We start from the raw sequence: 20,436 nt of genomic DNA on the forward strand, positions 1-20,436 counted from the left end.
AATCTATATTTTAACTAATTATTTATAATGAATATATGAATGCGTGTTATTTTATTTGTTTTTTCTGATTATGTGAATATAATAATGTATTATATTTATTTAATGTATTAATGTATTATGTTTATTTAATGTATAATATTTATTTAATGTATTGATGTATAATATTTATTTAATATATGAAGATATGATATATGAATGTATGAATGAATGAACTATGTTTAATGAACATATGAATGCATGATTTTATTAATTGTATGTAAATTTGTTTAAGTAAATATAGATGGAAGAAAATATAGATTTATCATATTTGGACCGTGAAGATATAGATGATGATGTGGTTGGTGTAGACTTCAATATTATCGCAATGATACGTCAACAATTACAAATAACCACTTCATTGGGTGCATTGACAATGTTATGCATTGTTGCACACGCGTTGAATATCTTGAATATGTACTCGAGTGATTCAAGTAGTGTAAGCAATTACCTACCAGACACAGACCGTCGTAGGGAGCCATTAATGTCATATCTTGTGCATACTAATCGGTGTCGCGACATTATTAGGATGGGTTCAGAGGCATTTATTAATCTTTGTCAGACCGTAAGATCAACTGGGTTAGTTAAGGACGCCATTTGGTCCACAGTGGTGCAACAAGTTGCTCAATTTCTTCATATAATTGGCCATAATGTTAAGAATCGAAGTGTCGCATTTTTCTTTCATCGATCTGGTTCAATGGTTAGCAGACACTTTCACAATGTCTTGGATGCTATCTTAACTTTGGAATCTGAATTTCTAATTCAACCCTCAGGAAATGAGGTTCATCCATATGTCTTGAACAACAATCGGTTTTACCCGTACTTTAAGGTACTGATTTGAACATATTTGTAGATGTTCTTTCGTAAAAGGATGATAACAAATTTAGAGTTGTATGATGACTTGTTATTTGTATGTTTAGGGTTGTTTAGGGGCCATAGACGGTACTCGTGTTCGTGTTAAGGTGGCAACATGTGATGCTCCGAGATTTCGAGGAAGAAAAGATTGGCCAACTCAAAATGTGTTTGCGGCGTGTGATTTTGACATGAAATTCACATATGTTCTTGCTGGGTGGGAAGGCACTGCATCTGATTCAAGAATTTTAAAAAATGTTGTTGATCGAGATGATCCGTTGGTTATCCCCCAAGGTTAGTGTCTACATTGCGATGTTGACTATTTTATGAATTAGTTACTAATTATGTGTATATGTGCAAAATTGTAGGAAAATACTACCTAGGTGATGTTGGATTTATGTTGAAAAGCACAGTTTTGACTCCACATAGAGGCATAAGATATCACCTTAAAGAATATACACGTAGAGGACCACAAAATGCACGCGAGTTGTTTAATCATCGACATTCATCGTTGAGAAATGTTATTGAAAGAACTTTTGGTGTGTTGAAGAAACGATTCCCTATCATTGGAAGTGGCACTGAACCACACTATGGATTGGAGACAATGACAGACATTATATTAGCTTGTTGTATCTTACACAACTTCCTTCGTGGCGTGGATAACGATGACTCATTACTTGATGAAGTTGATAATGAGTTGAATGAAAGGAAAGAGCATAATGTTTCATCATCTAAAGTTAGAGAAGAGGACCATAGGATTGGAAGTAGTATCAGGGATTCTTTAGCAGATCATATGTGGCAAGATTATCAAAAGTCTTAGTTATTGTATTTTATTGTGTTGTATGACTATGAAATGTTATTATAATGACAAGGAATCAGTGTAATATGAATGTTTAATCTTAACTTCTTACCATTTTGTTTATGAATTAGGTATAAAATGAACAGAGGTAAGGCAACCGCCATTGAGTCCTCTGGTCCAACTAGAGAGTTCATAAAGTGGACAGAGGACATGGACGCACGTCTTTTGCACCCTATGATTGAGGAATCACGAATCGGTAACAAGGTTGACGGAAGCTGGACATCCCAAGCATATAGTAACATGGTTGATCATCGTCATAGCTCTGGGTATGTCGCAATTACGAAAAATAATGTTAAAAATCATCAAAAAGTCTTGAAAGATAAATGGCGTGAGGTACATGACCTGTTTTCTGGATTGAGTGGATTTGCGTGGAACCCGGTAAGTATGAGATTTCAAGCTGAGGACGAAGTTTGGATGGACCTGATTCAGGTATTTTATAATAAATACTTAGATTTTGTGGATATATATTTTGACATAATATGAACCACTGTCTTTGTAATGTTTGTTGTTTCAGTCGAGGCCAAGTGCGGCAAAGTGGAGAGTTAATAGTATTAAACACTACGATTTAATGGTGGAGTTATGGGCGGTTGATCGAGCTACTGGGAGTGGTGTTCGAACCGCTCGTCAAGCACGTCGACAACGGGTTGGGCCTCGTGTGAGTGTTGATCTGAATCAAAATATTAAGTACATTCCAGAACAGCCTAATTGGACGGGGTATAGAGACCCAACTCCACCATCACCTCCTCCATCTGTGGATGAATATAGTCCAGGGCAGACTCAATCTGTGCCTTCCGTCCCATCCGGTGGAACTTCATCCTCACGAGGTTCCAAAAGGAAGGCACCTATGGTCGATGTCATTGATTCTCAATTTGATAAGTTGACAACCAGCCTGGATGGTTTCGCAAATGTCCTTAGCTCATCAAATGTTCATTTTGGTGTAATTTCCGATGCAGCCGTGCGTCAAGTCTCTGCAATGGAAGATAGAAATCAAATACTATGTTCCCAAACCGAGATCCTTCGTCGCACCCCAAATTACACATATATAGAGGCGGACATTTATGAAATGTTGAGTGCTATGAACATTTCTGATGAAAATTTGCTAGAGCAATGTTATGATTTCTTATGTGGAAATCCCACATGTACAAAGAGATTAATGGGACTTCCACCATACAAGCGGTGGAATAAATTATGTAAAATGATCTCGGGAGGTGACTGTTAGGAAGTGTTATCTGACTAGTTGTATTACTATTATATTCAATAATGTATCTGTGATGTAATTACTGTTTATTGGTTTTCCATCCATCTTCAAATTTTAAGTTATGGTTATGGTTACGATGTAATGGATTGTCCTTGGTTGTTGTTATTTTTAAATATAAATAATTTCTTATAACTTACTTTGTTGTTGTTTTCATCAATTGCTTTGTTCAAGAAATTGTCAAATGGCCTCATCATCAACCAAAAGGCCAAGAAAAAGTCGTAAGGAAAAAGAAACCCTCACTAAGGCAGAAGATGCAGCCCATGTCAGACCATATGTAGAGGAACAATTAGATCAGCGTCGTTTCTTCACTCACAGCCATCAGATGGAAAACTATGCAGTTGATTTCTATACAAGGAGTATTGTTGGTCCAAAGATAATGAATTTTGAATCATTTGCCGGATCGAGGTTATTTTTCCAAAATCATCTTCTATTTCAAGGGGTGGTCGAATTTCTTACATTGTAGGGACCCTACTATCCGGATTTAATCAAAGTTTTTTATTCAAATCTGAAGATTTCTGGAAATGGATATTTGCTCAGTGAGGTAAACAAGAGAAGAATTAGATTGAAACCTGCTGATTGGTGGAATGTAGCTAATATGAAGTATGAGGGTCAAAAATTGTGTTTTCAAATATCCGAGAGGACTTTCCATATGACCGGGAGATGACATTAGCTACTATGGTTATACCAGAAATGCAGGGTCAACATGTTAAAACGGTTGGTTGTTTGAATATTAATGAGAGACTTCTGCATTATGTTATTGTGCACATGTTGACTCCACGACTAAGGAATTTTGCTAGGTTATTGCATGAAGATATCTTTATGATATGGGTGCTTAAAAATAATATAGCTATCAATTGGCCTCATCACATCATGCAGCATATGCTTAAATGCAAGGCCGGTGACACACCCCTACCATATGGTGTCCTTATCGCACAGATCATGCAATATTGTGGAGTTCATGTTGATGTCAATGCTAGCACTCATATTGGGACCCGACATCATTTTTCAATTAATTCTTTGAAGAGGTTGAATATTGTTAATGTCAACGGTGTTTGGCAACACGATGTCGGTGATGATGAAGAAGAAGAGCAACCACACCATCATGACAACCATGTGCAACCTCCTCCACTTCTTTCAAATCCTAATATGATGACTCAAATGTGGGAAGGGGTACAAGACTTGAAACACAGAATGCAGGGTATGGAACAAATGCAAGTGCGGGTTCAACGTATTGAAGATAACTTGGCAAACCTTTCCCTCGACATGAACCGCCAATTTGCTCACCTCAATCAGAATGTTAACTTGATTCTTCACCATTTAGATGACTAAGTTCATTTTTATTCCGATAATGTATTACATGACTTTTTTTCCTTAAATTGAGTTATGTGTTTGAAATATTACATTACCTATTTTTCAATGTTATTATCTTTCACATCATCTTTGCTAGTTTTATTTATTGTCAACTTAATGATCTGCAGAATAGATGGATTCTCGAATCATTGATGAACTGCAAAAACAAATTAATCAATCAAGAAGACTATTTGCTGCTCTTGAACGACATACACAGGCCATGGAGCGTCGAATATCCTTGGTAAATGCTAGGATTCAATCATCTAATCCAACTACAGAAGAAATTGAAAACTTATTACGGACTATGAACATTGAAGATCATAATTTATTCAGACAGTGTTTCGACTTTTTATCTGTGCATCCATCCCATACAAGACGTCTAATAGGGATGCCAATACAATATCGTTTCAATGCATTGCAACGATACCTTATTGAAACAACGTCACCTTATTGAAGCAACGTCATCATGAACTATTACAAATATATTTATATGTTTAAATGTTGCCACTTTTTTTTAGGTCATGTAATATTATAACTTCCTTTAATTATTTGTTTGTTTAAAATTAATCATTCTCACTTCCGTAACAAATAAATTGATACTATTTGGTAGTAAATTATATTACAAACAAATACTACATTTAAAAATAAATTCATTTTACTACATTATAATTTTTATAATTTTTAAGAATTAATTTTATAAATTATTTATAATTTTTTTCTATTTATAAACATTTTTATAATTAAATTTAACATTAATAAATAACATTTTATATTACTTTTATAACTAGGTGTATTTTGGTAATCTTTAATTTCTACTAGTTAAACTAATTTTTTAAATATATCACATCAATCAAATCCTACACTAATTCTCATAAACTTTACTTTCAAATCCACTCTCAATTACCTACAAATCCACTCAAAAAAACAACTCAAAAATTACCCTCAAATCCATTCAAATCATCTCTCCCAAATCATCTTCCCTAAATACAACAAAAAAACCAAAAAAACAAAACCTTAATTACTTGAGTGTCAGAATCCTTATAAATAGACTTCCTTCCCTCTTGTGGCAAATAAGATATCTGCTTTGAATATTAGACTAATCTACCTCAGGTTTAGCATGTAAATTTTCGGTAAAAACACTTATTTTTATCGTTCACTCTTTTTATTCTTTGTTCACCTTCTATTTGAAGGTTCAACTCTTTCTTCCAAATCGGTAGACTATTAAGTGTTTTTTCTTTCTTTTTTAATTCCTTTTTCATATTTAACTCATTCGTACTGTACATTTTGGTTATCAAGAGCTCACATTCTATTATTAGGATTTTGCTATAGTTTGATTTCCAAGACTTCGATCTTTGACTCGTTCAATTACATTGTTTGGTGTCTAGAATTTTAATCTTCCACTCCTAATTAGTAATTCAATGTGGCATTTTATTTTATTATTTTATTGTAATTATAAAGTTATTTTGATTTTATGGAATGATGTCTCAAATTACATTTGTTGTACACACATAAAAAGTAGAGTAGAGTAAACATAGGTTCTTTCCTAAATATCACGCTTCAAGAAGAAAAAATGTTACTTATTTTAAAATTTGCATAATATGATATTTGCCAGAACACACTAAATATTCCTTAAATTTGATTATGTTTTTTGTGTTTATTTTTTATTATGTTCTTTATATATTTTCTTAATTACCTTTATACCTTCTATAACATTATAGATTTTTAAAAATAAAAAATGAGAGTTTAATAAGAAAATCTTTGGACATTTTAAGACAGGAAGGAGTAGATGATTCGTTTTAATTTAACGAATGAAGTGTATGAAACGATGGGTCCAACTTGAAATTGTGCACGTGAAACATTATTGGTGAAAATCATTGTCATTGGCTACTAAAGTAGTCTCGTGTGTCTATGCAACAACATCAATATCTCTCTTTTTGTCTCTCCATTTCTTTCCACACAACATCTTACCAATAACCAAAATCCAATTACTTCAAATTCACAATAAGGTCTGCTATACCTAACGTTTACTTATTTCCTGCTTCATTAATATATATATTATATATATATAAACTTTTTAATATTAACACTTTCGTCTTTGACGTTTCTTCCATTTTTTTTTTCTCAACTCTTGAAGTGACTCACTACAGAAACAACGCACATATGTATAGATATTTACAGAGTGAATAGGACTTCTTTCTAAAATAGTAATGGAAAAAGGGAAAAGCTTTTAATTCTAATTTTCATTTTTTTTAAGTAAAAATTTAGCATATTTCTTATTTAATTTTTTTGGCATATTTCTTATCTATGATGTAAATTTATATGAGAGGATATTAAGACCAATTATAAGTATAAATATGTTATCAAAATAGAATAAGAAAGTTGAACGTCTTTCTGTTCAATCTCAACTTATAAAAAGGTATTTATTTTGTTATCTTTAGTAGTAGAATGTTGCATGAATTACATTGATCAAATGTATCCTTTTATGATATATCATTATCTTTAACAACCAAATTTGTTAACAACGCCATGTGTCATTGATGCACTTCAAATAAATTTTAAAAACTAAAATGATGAGGCAAAGGACAATTTGGAAAGGAAATAATGTTTTACAGTTTTCTCCAAAATCAATTTTCACGTTCTTCGATTTCTCTCTTTGGATATCATTGTTTTATCTCTTATCATCTTTGGTTGCTCTCTCTCGTCCTTTGTCCTTCTTTCTCGCCAGCAGAAATATCCACCGTCAACCTCTACGGTTTTCTCTCTTCTTTGTCTCTCCCTTTCTTATAGACAACTTTCGATATTTTTCTCTCTCTCCCTCTCGTCATTTGTCCTTCGCTTCTCACCCCCTGTGTCATCGAGGGTCACCTCCACTGTCACCTACACCGTTTCTCAACCAGCGTTTTCGCATTCCTCCTCTCTCTCGCTCTTGACCAAGGAGTAAAGATTATTCCTTTCCCGAACATGCTGGCGTTTTTGGGTGAAAGAAAGAGTCTTTGTTAGTGTTGAGGTGCGTAGAACCATAAAGTCATGGGTTATGTTTTCTCTTTGTGTTATTGTTGTTGTTTTTTATGATTATGTTGTTGTTTGACTTTTTTTTATGTTGAAAATTAGGTTGTTGTAGAACTACAGTGTTAAGGTGCTTGTTGTTTTACTGTGTTTTATGTTGCTTTGTAAAGGCGGTTGGTGATGAATTTATTATTTTTGGTATATGTTGTTTTAGGAGATTTTGTTGGCATTGGTGACAGTTGATCCTTTTACCCAAGTTAAGCGGTCATTTAGGATTCGAGCTAAAGTTATACCATCATTTGGTTTTGTCAAAAAAAGATGATGGAAACTAGGTTCACAAAAGAGAATGGAATACGTGATGTTCGTCGAGCGTCTCCCCTTTCGTAAGAGAGTTCTTCTACAATGTTGACTTAAGTTATCAACGACATCCGAGATCTTTACACGTTTATGGGAACATATTTGATAGCATGGGGAATAGATTTGACAACATCGATATTCGAGTTACACACCTAAAGGAACAAATGGATTATATACGCAGTATCTTAGATCAACAAGGACCTTCTTATGTTTGATAGTATAGTCTTTCTTAGTTTTTAAATGAAGTGATTTTTTATTATTGTAATGCTTTTTCAATATTGTAATGTTTTTTTTATCAATGAATGAATTGCATTTTTCGATTTCTCATCTATTATGTTATTTTCTTTAACTATGAATGAATGGATTATAACGTAATGAATTAATTCAAATTCAACCATAATTTAATTTGAAAATCATTATGAAAATAAGTTTCTTTGATTAATCGTCTTAATTATAATTGAGGTCGATGATTTTCACTCATCCAACACAAAGAACTAAAAAATGCAGTCAAAACAACCCTGGGGAGCCTAGTTCTCTTGATGGTTTGTACAAAAAGTTGAACGTGGCTCCCCAGTTGGGAGAACTAGGCTCCCCAAAATGGTTGTCTCTGTTCTTGTGATTTTTTCCAACTTTTGATATGGGTAAGTGAGTTTAATGGTCATGGATGGTATTTAGTGCACCAATGAACACGTTATGTCATTGAATTATTGAAAAAAAACACTTATGTGCTTTCGTGTAGGTTAGATGAGCTCCATGAGCATTATTGCCCATTTTCTGCCTTGGTAATGGATTACAAGGGTCTTGTAATCGATTACCAGAGGCTTGGGAGGCATTTGTACAGAAAGTTCAACGTGACTTCCTAACTGGGAGAATTGGACTCCCCAAGATGGTTTTTCCTTTGCTCTTGGTGACTTTTTCTAATTTTTGAGATAGGTGAATGAGTTTAATGGTCATGGGTGGTGTTTAGTGCACCAATGAACACATTAGGTTATTGAATTTTTAAGAAAAAAAAAAGGTCATTTAGTTGCTTTCATGTTAGTTAGATGAAGTCCATGAGCATTGTTGTCTATTTTCTACCCTGATAATCGATTATAGGGGTCTTGTAATCAATTACCAGAGGCCTGAGGGGCATTTGTACAGAAAATTCAACGTTACTCCTCAACTAGGAGAATTGGACTCTTCAAGATGGTTTTGTCTGTGTTCTTAGTGACTTTTTCCAATTTTTGAGAAGGGTGATGTATAGTGCACAAATGAACATGTTAGGCCATTAAATTATTGAGAAAATAGGTCATTTAGATGCTTTCATGTAAGTTAGATAAGGTCCATTAGCATTGTTTACCATTTTCTGCCCTAGTAATCGATTACAAGGGTCTTGTAAACGATTACTAAAGATCTAATGGACATTTGTACAAAAAGTTCAACGTGATTCCCTAACTAGGAGAACTAGACTCTTTAAGAGGGTTTTACTTGTGTTATTGGTGACTTTTTCCAATTTTTGAGATCACTAGTACAGGAAACGGAAATGGCACCGGTTAATTTCGTTTATAGGCACCAGTTCTGCAACCGAGGCATATAGAGACGAGGTAAAAAGGATAAGTTTAATGCCTCGGTTGCGAACGAGTCAAAAAGATATCGATTTTCGCCTCGGTCCTCCTTTGAACCGAGACCGTATCTCAGAAAATTCAATAAAAAAAAAATTCAAAATACTGCTGAACCTGGTGGGATTCATCACAGAGCATCAAAATTCATTACAGAGATCAAAGTTCAGATACATTACAGAGCATATAACAAAAGCCACTGGGATGAAAGAATTCATGTTGTTCATCATAGAGCATATAACAAATGGAAACAAAATCAGAAAATAAAATCCGAAAATCATATGAAAGCATCAAAGTTCAGATACATCAGAAAATCAGAAAATAATAGTTCAGATACATTACAGACCATATAACAAATGGAAAAAAAATCAAAGAAACCAAGGATTCATACTTTTGAAACCCAGCCTCAAACCCCATTTCCCAGTTTCTGAAAATCGTCAACGGCAAGCGGCTCCCAACGGCAAGCGACGAGCGACGGCGAGCGACAGCAAGCGGCGAGCGGCAAGCGGCGAGCGCGAAGCGGCGAGCGACGGCAAGCGACTCCACCACTGGCACGGGATCTGGATCTGGATCTGGATCTGGATCTGGATCTGGATCTGGATCTGGATCTGGATCTGCCACCGCTTGCTCTTCACTCGAGAGGCGATGCAGTCGGCGTGGTTGAACGGCGGTGCTTGCGGGTTTGCGCGTGGTGGCCGGCGGCGTGGTTGAACGGCGGTGCTTGCGGTGCTGATGATGGGGTTTGGTGGAGAGGAGAAATCGGAGGGAGGGAGGCAAAGATGAGAGCGAGAGCGCGAGATATGAGCGAGAGTCTGAGAGGTTTTGAGGGAAGAGAGGTTTTGCGTGAATAAAGTTTTGAACTTTAACCCTCAAACCCAGTAATCGAGGCAAATATAGGCCTCGGTTAATTTCCAACCGGTGCAGTATACTCTTTTCAAAAACGGGTTTAAAAGAACCGGTGCAGTATACTCTTTTCAAAAACGGGTTTAAAAGAACCGAGGCATATAGTGTTTCCAAAATTACATTTCTGCCACCACGTTTTTATATGTCTCGGGTCTTCAAAAACCGAGGCATAATACGCGATTTCAAAACTCTATTTTTTAGTAGTGGATGGGTGGTGAGTTTAATGGTCATAGGAACATTCCATTAACATGTGAGTGAGTTTAAATCCATTAACATGCCATTATAAAAACATAGTTTGGTTCAATCCATGAATATTAACATTGAAAGAAGACGTTGTGAATTGGAAATGTTTGATACAATCCATTACAATAATCGTTAAAAATGTTAATGTGAGCATGATAAGAAAGTAGACATTCCATAATTTTATCAAGTAGACATTCCTCCTCCTGAGTCAATCTTTCATTCAAAGCACAAAACAACTTGGTTTTGAAAGAATGTCGCACACACAACTGCATAAAAAAAACTTTTCACATTAGAACAATCCAAAAAATAATCAACAAAACTGGAAACACAAAATGGAAAAGGGAAAAGGAAAGGGAAAAGGGAAAACGCGAAAGGGGAAAGGGGAAAGGGAATAGCAGAAATATTTTACTCTCATCATCGAAATCACTAGAAGTTTCCATTTCACAACCTACAACTCAAATAAGGGGAAAGGAGAAAGGTGTCTCATCGGTGAACGTTGAATCGAAAAAATAAAAGGCCCTAACGAATGAGGGCAACATCTTGACATTAGTGATGGTGGAAGAAACAGAAAAGGAGTCGTCGGAGAAAATGATGGAACGAGAGAGAAAGGAAAGAGAAGGGAGAGAACAAAAATAAAAGAAAAATAAAAAAGAGAGAACCAAAATGAAAATAGAAGAAGAGAACCAAAATGAAAATGGAAGAGAAAACGAAATTAAAATGAAAAAAAAGAAAAAAAAATGAAACTCTGAAATGTATGTCTTTCTACGTCAAATTTTAAACCGACCAATGAATTATTGAGATATGGTTGTTGTCAACAAAATTGTAACTGGTCCTTTTAAACATATACATATGTTGTTATTGTACCTATTGATCTGATTAAGTACCTAAAGAATTGGTGTTATCACTTTAATTGCATAATTTTGATGATGTTGAACAAATTACCATGCTTAATTGTCAATCATCTTACAGTGCATGGCTAATTGTCAACCCACACAGTGCATGTTTAATGCCCTTTCTTTTCTTCCTTTTTTACCTTTTCCTTTTCATAGGGAAGCATAATAATGAATCAAAGTAACCATTGTGTAATTGTCAACCACCTTCCTGTTTACATACAAATAATTGCTCATGTACTGTACACTAAATTTAAATAATTTTACCCTAAAGTCTCATATCTAGCTAATTCTAATTCCAATATTTTAAAAATATAAAAAAAAATCTGTTTTTTATTTTTATAAAACAACTTTATTCTATTTTTTGTTTTTAGCACATCAGTGTTTTCGCAGGAATTTAATTAATGAGGTGCGGAATTCAAACACTTAAATTATAAGATTCATGAAATGTGCACAAGTGGTATATCCAATGATTTAAAAAACAAAACTGATAATGTCGCACTGTTTTACAATGTGATGTATAAGCATTAATTTATTCTAATATTTTTTATCTAATTTTTTAATCTTTTTACTTATGTATGATGACCCCGCTGTCATTATTGACTTTTGATTTTTACACTAATTAATCCAGAAAAAAAGAGAGGTAACAGAGCACAATAAACCCAAAAAGGAACATGAATTTAGACTTGGTGAGGCATATGAATTGCATTTGTACCTGTGCATTAGAGTGAACATCTTAATCTTAATCATATTAATTTGCCACTTATAATGCAAATTAGTCTTGAGGCACCCCCACCAAAAAAGAAAAAGAAGAACATAACAAGAAAGGGTGGGTAAAATCACAAGATATTATGACATCACTTGGACCTCAATGTTGGGGTGAAATTTCAAGCTTCATCATGTGGCTTGACAAAGAGGAACAACAATTGAAGTTACTTTGGCCAAGGTATCTTTGTCTACAAGCAAAACAAAGATCTTTCACTGCTTCAGATGCTATTATTCTCACACAGCAACATATATATGTGCTGCATATTTATTAATTTTCAATGGATGCAGTGTACAAGTGTGAATTAGTTCTTTTCTTTATGTATAATTTTTTTCAAGATTCATGTCATAATCCATTCCAGTATCTGCATGAGTATCCTTAAAGTGCACCATTTATGATGATTCTTAATTTCTGCCGTATAAGGTTAGATAATACAGATGCATGCGTCTACAACTTGCAAAATAATCAAAAGGGCAAAGCCTCAAAATGTGTTCCTCTTTTGTCATTGTTTTTGTCCGAATTGATAAATTCAAATCGAAAGGTGAATTATTATTGTATGTAAAATATGTTTAAAAATGGATACCATTTTTTTCTGAATTAGTCTTTAAAATTCAATTGGTTAATTCTTTTTGAAATACTATACATTTCGGATAATAATATGCATATTGAACACATTGTGTCGTATAAATTATTATATTAACAAATATATCGTTATAGTTATCGTTTTAAAATAGACAGAATCATAAAAAGTAAAGAAAGAAATGTAAAAAGTGTATCTCCCCGTTACCCAAATTAAACGAATAAGACAATCATTAATGTCCCTCAAATAATCCTTCTAATATAAGCATTATTCCGATCTGTTAATATAAGCAACCGTAAAAAAAACTAATGTATATTAAAAATGATCAGGCCTTATTATTTTATGAATTTGAACCAAAATTTAGCTGGTAAAAATAAGATATCATAGCATTAGATGTAAATTTATACATGCACAGGAAGTTATATCTGGTACAAAGTTCCTTATAGCAGAAGTTACATTATCTCCAAAAATTACACCTTGTATAATTCCTCGGGGGATTTGGGCTCCGTCACTTCAATATCACGAGCAAGGGTGAGATATCCTTAACTTAGAATTGTTGAGGATATCCTAAAACATTTCCATGCCATCATCTGCAGCCATCTCCTCATCAAGCTCAAAAGTAATTCCCTGCAGATAAATAATAATCAACAATAAATATCTCACAAGACGATAAAAAAGGAGCCCCCAAAAGAATTTGATAGCGGAATCTTGTCAGTATATATGTATGGCCTTTTAGAGTAGACAAACAAGTTAGGCCAAATAACATAACTGTTAAAAAACTTACGGATCATAGCTACCTCACAAAGAAACATGAACCAAGATAATTTTACAAAGTAATAAACAGAATGCAGGACTTACATGACGTGCAAGCATGTAACAGAATGACTTCTTTCGCAGCACATCATTACAAGAGGTGAATACCTCCCTCACATGCTTTCACAACACTGCAACTAATCAGTTTCATGCCACAGTAATAGATACAAAAGATAAATATTTCCTGATTCATATATCTATCTATCTATATATATACACACTCTGAGAATTGAACCTCTGCATAAATACACCCATAAACCTCTGCATTATTATAAAATAAAACATCACTCTCAAATTTCAACACCAAACTTAGAAGCTTCGGAACCTCTGTAACTATAAAAAAAAAATTGTCAGTAAAACCAGACTTCCCAATCTACAGTATCCTTAGCACAATTGTAGTAAGAGATCCAACGACAACTTAAGCAAACAGCAGTTCTCATTCCCAAAGTATTGGAACACTCGTCACTTATAGAAGACCAGGGTGATAAACTAAGATTGTTTAGTTACTAAATAATTTAGTATAGGGATTTAGAAATTAATATAGAGAAATCATAGAAATAGAAAACCAAATGAAAAAGCATGAAATTGCAAAACAAAAAATACAATCAAACCATTAAAGATACAAACGTTCATATGCCATGATAAATTCTTACTCCCTCCAGTCATTATTATAAGACCTTCTAGAAGCTCTATATGGTCCTTTTCGGAAGGCACTTTATACTTCCAATGATACATTTAACGTTTTATTACTTATTCATCCTTAGTAAATGTTTTCGGTATGTATTTTGGGGTTTGTCTGCAACGATGAGAGCTTATAATTCACGTACTTTCCAATGAAATGTTATTTGGACCATTTTCAATTCCTAAAGATTGTGCCATTTTCTACATAAACTTCCATTCATTTATAGGTCACTCAACTGACTATCCAGTTGTCATTCATGTAAGCTTTGATAAGCTATTTTCTCACTAAACATTCTCATTCACATATCATTTCACTCTTGCTTTGAAAAAACTGATTACAGAATTTTCAATTTAGTGGGAGAAGTTATAAAGGGAACTTATCAATTCTTGATTAACAATCTCAATGTCTGTTCAGATAATTTTGGTTGTGTAAAAAATAAAATCTCAATGTCTCAACGCATTAGTAAAAATATCAGAATAAACATATGGTTGATCGTTCCAGCACCTATTAGACCCAAGGAAATTACTGCCGCCTAAAGCATATAAATTGTTTTAGCTACAAATAAGCAATGGTATATATAGACTCAAATGTTCAAAGAGACTTGAGATCTCACCATAGCTACTTCTGAATCCATATCATGGCTCGGTCTACTTAAGGTATCCATAACACTGACCTGTAATGTTTCAGTAAAAATTTAGCAAATGTTATCAAAAGTGATGTCTGCACCCATACAATGATATAATAGTTTGAACTACAAGTAATGTTTTTCAGAGCACGGTTAATTTGCTTCACTTTCACACTGTTAAAAGTTAACGCTGCAAAGTGCACTTTTTACCTTTGGATTTGATATGCAAAGTAGACCAAGTGCCAGAGGAACTGCTCTACAAATATTCTGCTCTCCATACTGTAGATGTTCTAATGATCGAATTGTCATCTCAAGTCCCAGTTCTTCAGCCACGGCTACCAGAGCAATTCCAAGCACACCAGGACCTTGGTGAGTTTTACATTTATCAAGATGTTGCAAACAATGACCTAAGAGATTCTGGACCTACAAGAGCCAGAAAATACAAACATAAAAACATGCATACACAATTATGAACATATAAAGGTGCCGCAGAAGTTTGTTTTTTAAAAACTTCATAACATTGTACCTTGAGAACATTTCGAGTTCCAGCATAGGCACATGACAAGCGTCATGTCACAATACTTTCTAATTTTTTCATTAAAAGTCTTTGAAACTTCGGCAGTTGCATCAACACTGTCCTGCAGTAACAAAGCACAAATGAAGAGTGAGTATTATACCTTAACAACTTTGACCTCACCCAATAGCAGGACCCGCACAATATCAATTGTTATTCAAAAACTAAAGAAATAAGATTAATGAGGTGAGAAGAAAATAAACTCTAATTCAAGAAATAAAAACAACATACTGCCGACCAACTGATTACCTGCTTCCCAAGATATAGAAGATCAAGGCCAAGAGGTAAAAGTCGGGTAAGGGGCTCTCCTAACTCTGACTCACTCCTGTCCATTAGTGTATATATAATTTCTTGGGCAAGTTCCTCATTGCAAGAACCCTCAAAGATCAAGCCCAGAGAAATAGCAGTGAAAGCAAGCACATCAAGTGATGCTTTAGGATCATTCAGTACACCTGTCAATTTCTCAGGTAACTGAAATAAACAAAAACAAATTAAAAACTTTACACATTTGCATATAGTGTGTTACGATCTAAGGTAGGGGTAATAATAAGGGTTAGAAAGTATATGAGCAGAGAGAATATTTAGTATACGTTAATTAGAGTAAATAAATATAGTATAAGTTAATTAGAGTAAATAAATATAGTATAAGTTAATTAGAGTAAATAAATATATATTTAGGGAAATATTCAATATAAGATATTTATAATTAAGGATATATGCTAGGATAATATACGGAGAGATATTTATATTAAATATTGAATATTAAATATAGGGATATTTATATTAAATATTGAATATTAAATATAGGGATATTTATATTAAATATTAAATATTAAATATAGGGATATTTATATTAAATATTAAATATAAGGATATTTATATTAAATGCAGATATATTCTAGAGGAATATTTAATAAGAGATGGGCGGGAAATAATTAATATAAATAAGGTTAGAGTCTAGGGTTAAAAGGATGCTTTTGATTATTGAATTTTGTGACAGACATTATTGTCTTGTGAGGGAGGTTATGCTCTCAAAGTAATTGAAGGAGGTTATGCTCCCAATTATTGTTTACCCTTGTTTATTCAGATATTACCATCAATAAAAGAGATTCATTCATCCATTATTATTCGTTTATTGTTCTATTACGTGTGTTTATTGTTCTATTACGTGTGAGAGAGTGTGAAAGGTTGTATTTGGCTAGTTTACGTACTCAGGTACGTAACATAGTGTGTATCTCAATTCGGAACAAATATTATTACAAGATTTTCCAAAATATAGAGAAAACATATCACCTGCTCACTCTGGGAACCAGCATATGCAATACCCAAACCCATTATAACACCAATCCTGATTGATGTGTCTTCTTTATCTGTATAATCACCAAGAAGTGCCCTTGCCTGAAAAGAAATCAAATCATATCTAAAATATAAATAAAGAATCTCATGTATATGTGTTGCCAGATTCTGGTAGTGGAAGAATCTTATGAATAAGGTGTGGAAAAGGGCTTAGAGGTTTTGGAATTTCAACCGAACCTTTTAACATTTTCACCACAACACTCATTACAGGTCTTGAGTCTTGCTTATATTGAACACATGACAGAGCTACCTTCATCATTCTTTTTGCAGTCTCTTTATTTTGATCATCTATCCCACTTGCTACCATCAATTCTTCTGCTTCTTCAACCTCAATTTTTTTTCCAAATCCACATTGGGAACCACTCCAGGCTCACAGCAAGGTCAACTCAAAGTTTTTTCTCCTTCCAAGGATTTCAAATAACAGCATCCCAAAGTTGTAAACATCACATTTTTGAGTTACAGGAAAATTTGGCGACCAAAGATCTGGGGCAGCATAACCAGGAGGGCCTCTGATAGTGGCATATTTTATCATGATTTCAGTATTGAATTAAGAGAAAATGTCAACTTTTTCTTAACTTTTTGCCTTGTAAATTATAGTTTTCTTTTAGTTTCTTAAGTGGTTGCATCTTAAGCTTTAATAAGATAATTTGATCACTAATCTCTGCTTTTATGTGCTTAAAGTAGTTTGAAGAAGTCTATGCATCAAATGAAGGCACTGGAACCCAAGGAGAGCAAGAAAAACAGCATAATAGGAGAATTCTGGAATGCTGCCGCTGGGCTACCATTGAGCGCTCTGTCACTGGAATTTCTGCCGCTGGGTGCCGCTAGGTTGCCGCTACGCTGATGTGGCAAAAATAGGTCTATTTAGGTCTGAAACGTGAATGGCTTGACATCTTTGGGCACCCAGACGCAATTTCTCTCAATTGGAGTTCTTGGAGGCGAGTTAGGAGCTGTGGGAACAGTCCTTCTTCTTCCTTGGGTTCTCTCCCTTCTTCCATTTCCACCATTGTTGATAGGATGATGAGGGTGTATGTTAGGAGAAAGAAGAGTATGTGAGTAGTTAGTTGTATTAGCTGGCCTAACTGTCTGACAGTTAGAAAAGGGGAACACTTATTGTGTATAAATAGTTAAGGGGAATAAGGGGAGGGGGATTGGACAGTTAGTAGTTTCTAAAACAGGATTTGGTTATCCTTGTTGGGGAAGGTTAAGCTTCCTTTGTTCTTCCTATTCTTGCATTCTTTCTTGAAAGTCAATAATATCAGAGGTTATACAGACTTTCTGTACTGTTTCCGAGAGTTGTTGAGTGAGAGATAGGAATTCTTTAACAAGAAACCTATCAATTGTTGTAAGCTCAAGCTCTCCGGTCATGGAGTGGAGAGCTAGTTTCATTATTATTGGGGGATTGATGTAGTCACTGAACTCTTATGTAATTGCTATTGATTTGAATATATTTGATGCTTCTTTCATTGATTGCTAGTATTTTGTTCCTTCTCTTAATGCTTGTTGTGAAATTGCTACCCATGGCATGATTATTGGTTTGCTTGATATTGAGAAATATTGTGTAAACCTAGAATTGGAACAAATTACCAAAAGGGAATTGTATCTAGGGATAAAACTTGGACTTTTGGTTGTCTTAGATCTCAATTCTTAAAGTGGATTAACTTGTTAGGTTTTCCAAGGGATTGGAGTTTAATAAGGAAGTCTAGACTCTCTCTACCAAGAGATTGGTTTTGAGTAAATTAGAAGATTGGCATTAGTAATTTAATGAAGAAGGTGTAATTTTATATGCATAAGAGTGAAGTAGGTGAAATCATATCCCCAACAATACCATTTCATATCATTTCTAATCTTTCCATTCCTAAGTGTTTGAGTTACCAAAGTTCACTTTATCATTCTTGTATGTTTACTTTAATTGCATTAAAACCCAAATTATGGAATCATTCTTAGTCTATATAATTAGAAATTATACGATTGTTTGGTGACACAAGTCTCGTAGAAGACGATATCCGGTCTTCATATTTATTACTTGAAACGATTTGGTACACTTGCCAAAGTCTCAACCGTCTCTATCCTTAGTCAAGGTAATGAAGAAAGTAACCGGAAGGGTAGCACTGCATCTGATCAAAACTGACAGTCGTCGACAGTCAATTCGGCCAACTCACTGAAACGCCATATCTCTTGTAGTCTTGACCAACTTTTGAGATATAGTTCGTGCAAAACTGTGAAATACGGACGTGCAAAACAATAAGGAAAAATACGAAACTAATTATTTACAAGCATTAGTACTCCACGAAATTTAAAACCAGTAGAATTACATAATCTTCGATATGTTTCGACTACTTAGTACAATTGCGCTTAGTTTATATCCAAAGTATCAACCAGATTCAAGAGCAATACACAACCACCTTTTTCTTCAGATGAATTAGAGATCCAAAGGTTATTTCTTCAGGAAAAAAAAAGAAGCTTGAGAGTTTACAAAATGCGATTAAAAGTCATACCTGCGCTTCCACATTGCAATGTCAATCTTGGTTTCTCCAGAACTTGAAATGTTATCTGGCACTGGAAGTGGAGAAAAGGAATATAAATTGAAATTGGAAACCCGAAATGGATCTTAAATGGTAATATAAGAATCTGACCTTGTGGACCTTAGGAATAAAAAATTCATTGGTGGATTGACCTTGTCTTTGCAAGAGACACACTCCTTAGAGGAACTTGTTGTGTCCAACAATCCATTAGATGCCCTAGGTTTTAAAATTGGGGATTGTCAGAACTTCATGAACCCTACAAAGAAAATTGTCAGATTTGATGCAAACGGAGAACAACATTGTGTTTGTGTTGTTCTAGGAAGGGAGGAACCCGAAGAATAACCAAGAAAAGAGTAGGAAATCACGAAATAGAATCGACACCGAATGCATCTTTATTGATTGGATGGGAATTTGAATGAATATTATATATATATATATATATATATATATATATATAATTTCATTTACACTTAAACAACTAATGGCTTATAAACTGTAACTTGTCCGAAGATTAACTAATTATTTTTATGCATCTCGATTATAAAGTTAAAGTTAAGTAACTCAATATTGGGTTAAATATGTTTTTAGTCCCTAAACTATTGGCCGTTTCTGGTTTTCGTCCCTCTTTCAAAGTAAGGTACAATTTGGTCCTCATTCTTTTCGAAACGTTCGTTTTAGTCCTCGAAATTTTGGTTTTAGTCCTCATTTGTTGCTAAATGAGGACCAAAATTTTAAACAGTGTTTAGTTTTCGAGGACTAAAACGAACGTTTCGAAAAGAATGAGGACCAAATTGTACCTTACTTTGAAAGAGGGACGAAAACCAGAAACGGCCAATAGTTTAGGGACTAAAAACATATTTAACCCCTCAATATTAGCCTAGATTTATCTTCTTTTATCAATTCTTCCTTTTTAAGCTAATCTTTGTTTTTAAATAAAAAAACACTTATATTTTTCGGAATGCTTCTTACTAACAACCTTATTTCCTCTTCTGACTATCTTTTTATTTAGGATCGCTTTTCAGTATTAGATTTTTATTTCTTCATCATTCCATAGACTTGTCTTTAAGGGTGTAATTTCACAAACATTAAATCTTCAATTTCAAAGGCCATATAGGATCTATTTTTGTCAACTAGTTGTTTCATTCTTTCTTGTGTTTTTTTCA

At 34.0% G+C, this 20,436-nt stretch overlaps 2 protein-coding genes across 7 annotated transcripts; one reads left to right on the forward strand and one right to left on the reverse strand.

Moving 5' to 3' along the window:
• Positions 1-280: 280 nt before the first annotated feature.
• Positions 281-1,708, forward strand: LOC148197890 (protein ANTAGONIST OF LIKE HETEROCHROMATIN PROTEIN 1-like). Its single transcript, XM_088115666.1, has 3 exons — positions 281-865; positions 957-1,182; positions 1,257-1,708. Exons 1-3 carry the CDS (start codon positions 281-283, stop codon positions 1,706-1,708), a joined length of 1,263 nt encoding a protein of 420 aa, XP_087971792.1.
• Positions 1,709-13,057: 11,349 nt separating this feature from the next.
• Positions 13,058-19,668, reverse strand: LOC124825826 (26S proteasome non-ATPase regulatory subunit 2 homolog A-like). 6 transcript variants are annotated; one of them, XM_088091451.1, is made up of 10 exons: positions 19,394-19,668; positions 19,247-19,307; positions 16,926-18,967; positions 16,686-16,790; positions 15,642-15,863; positions 15,345-15,456; positions 15,029-15,241; positions 14,807-14,866; positions 13,557-13,642; positions 13,058-13,325 (listed from the first exon to the last, which is right to left on the reverse strand). In XM_088091451.1, exons 4-7 carry the CDS (start codon positions 16,725-16,727, stop codon positions 15,204-15,206), a joined length of 414 nt encoding a protein of 137 aa, XP_087947577.1. In that variant the 5' UTR covers positions 16,728-16,790; positions 16,926-18,967; positions 19,247-19,307; positions 19,394-19,668; the 3' UTR covers positions 13,058-13,325; positions 13,557-13,642; positions 14,807-14,866; positions 15,029-15,203. The 6 variants fall into 6 exon arrangements, with proteins under 6 accessions (XP_087947577.1, XP_087947578.1, XP_087947575.1 ...); XM_088091452.1 differs by having other exon boundaries at positions 13,557-13,631; positions 19,385-19,668; XM_088091449.1 differs by having other exon boundaries at positions 19,385-19,668.
• Positions 19,669-20,436: the final 768 nt, after the last annotated feature.

This window comes from Vigna umbellata, chromosome 5 (genome assembly GCF_029865625.1).
Source record: "Vigna umbellata cultivar VRB3 chromosome 5, Vumbellata_1.0, whole genome shotgun sequence".
NCBI classification, from domain to species: domain Eukaryota; kingdom Viridiplantae; phylum Streptophyta; class Magnoliopsida; order Fabales; family Fabaceae; genus Vigna; species Vigna umbellata.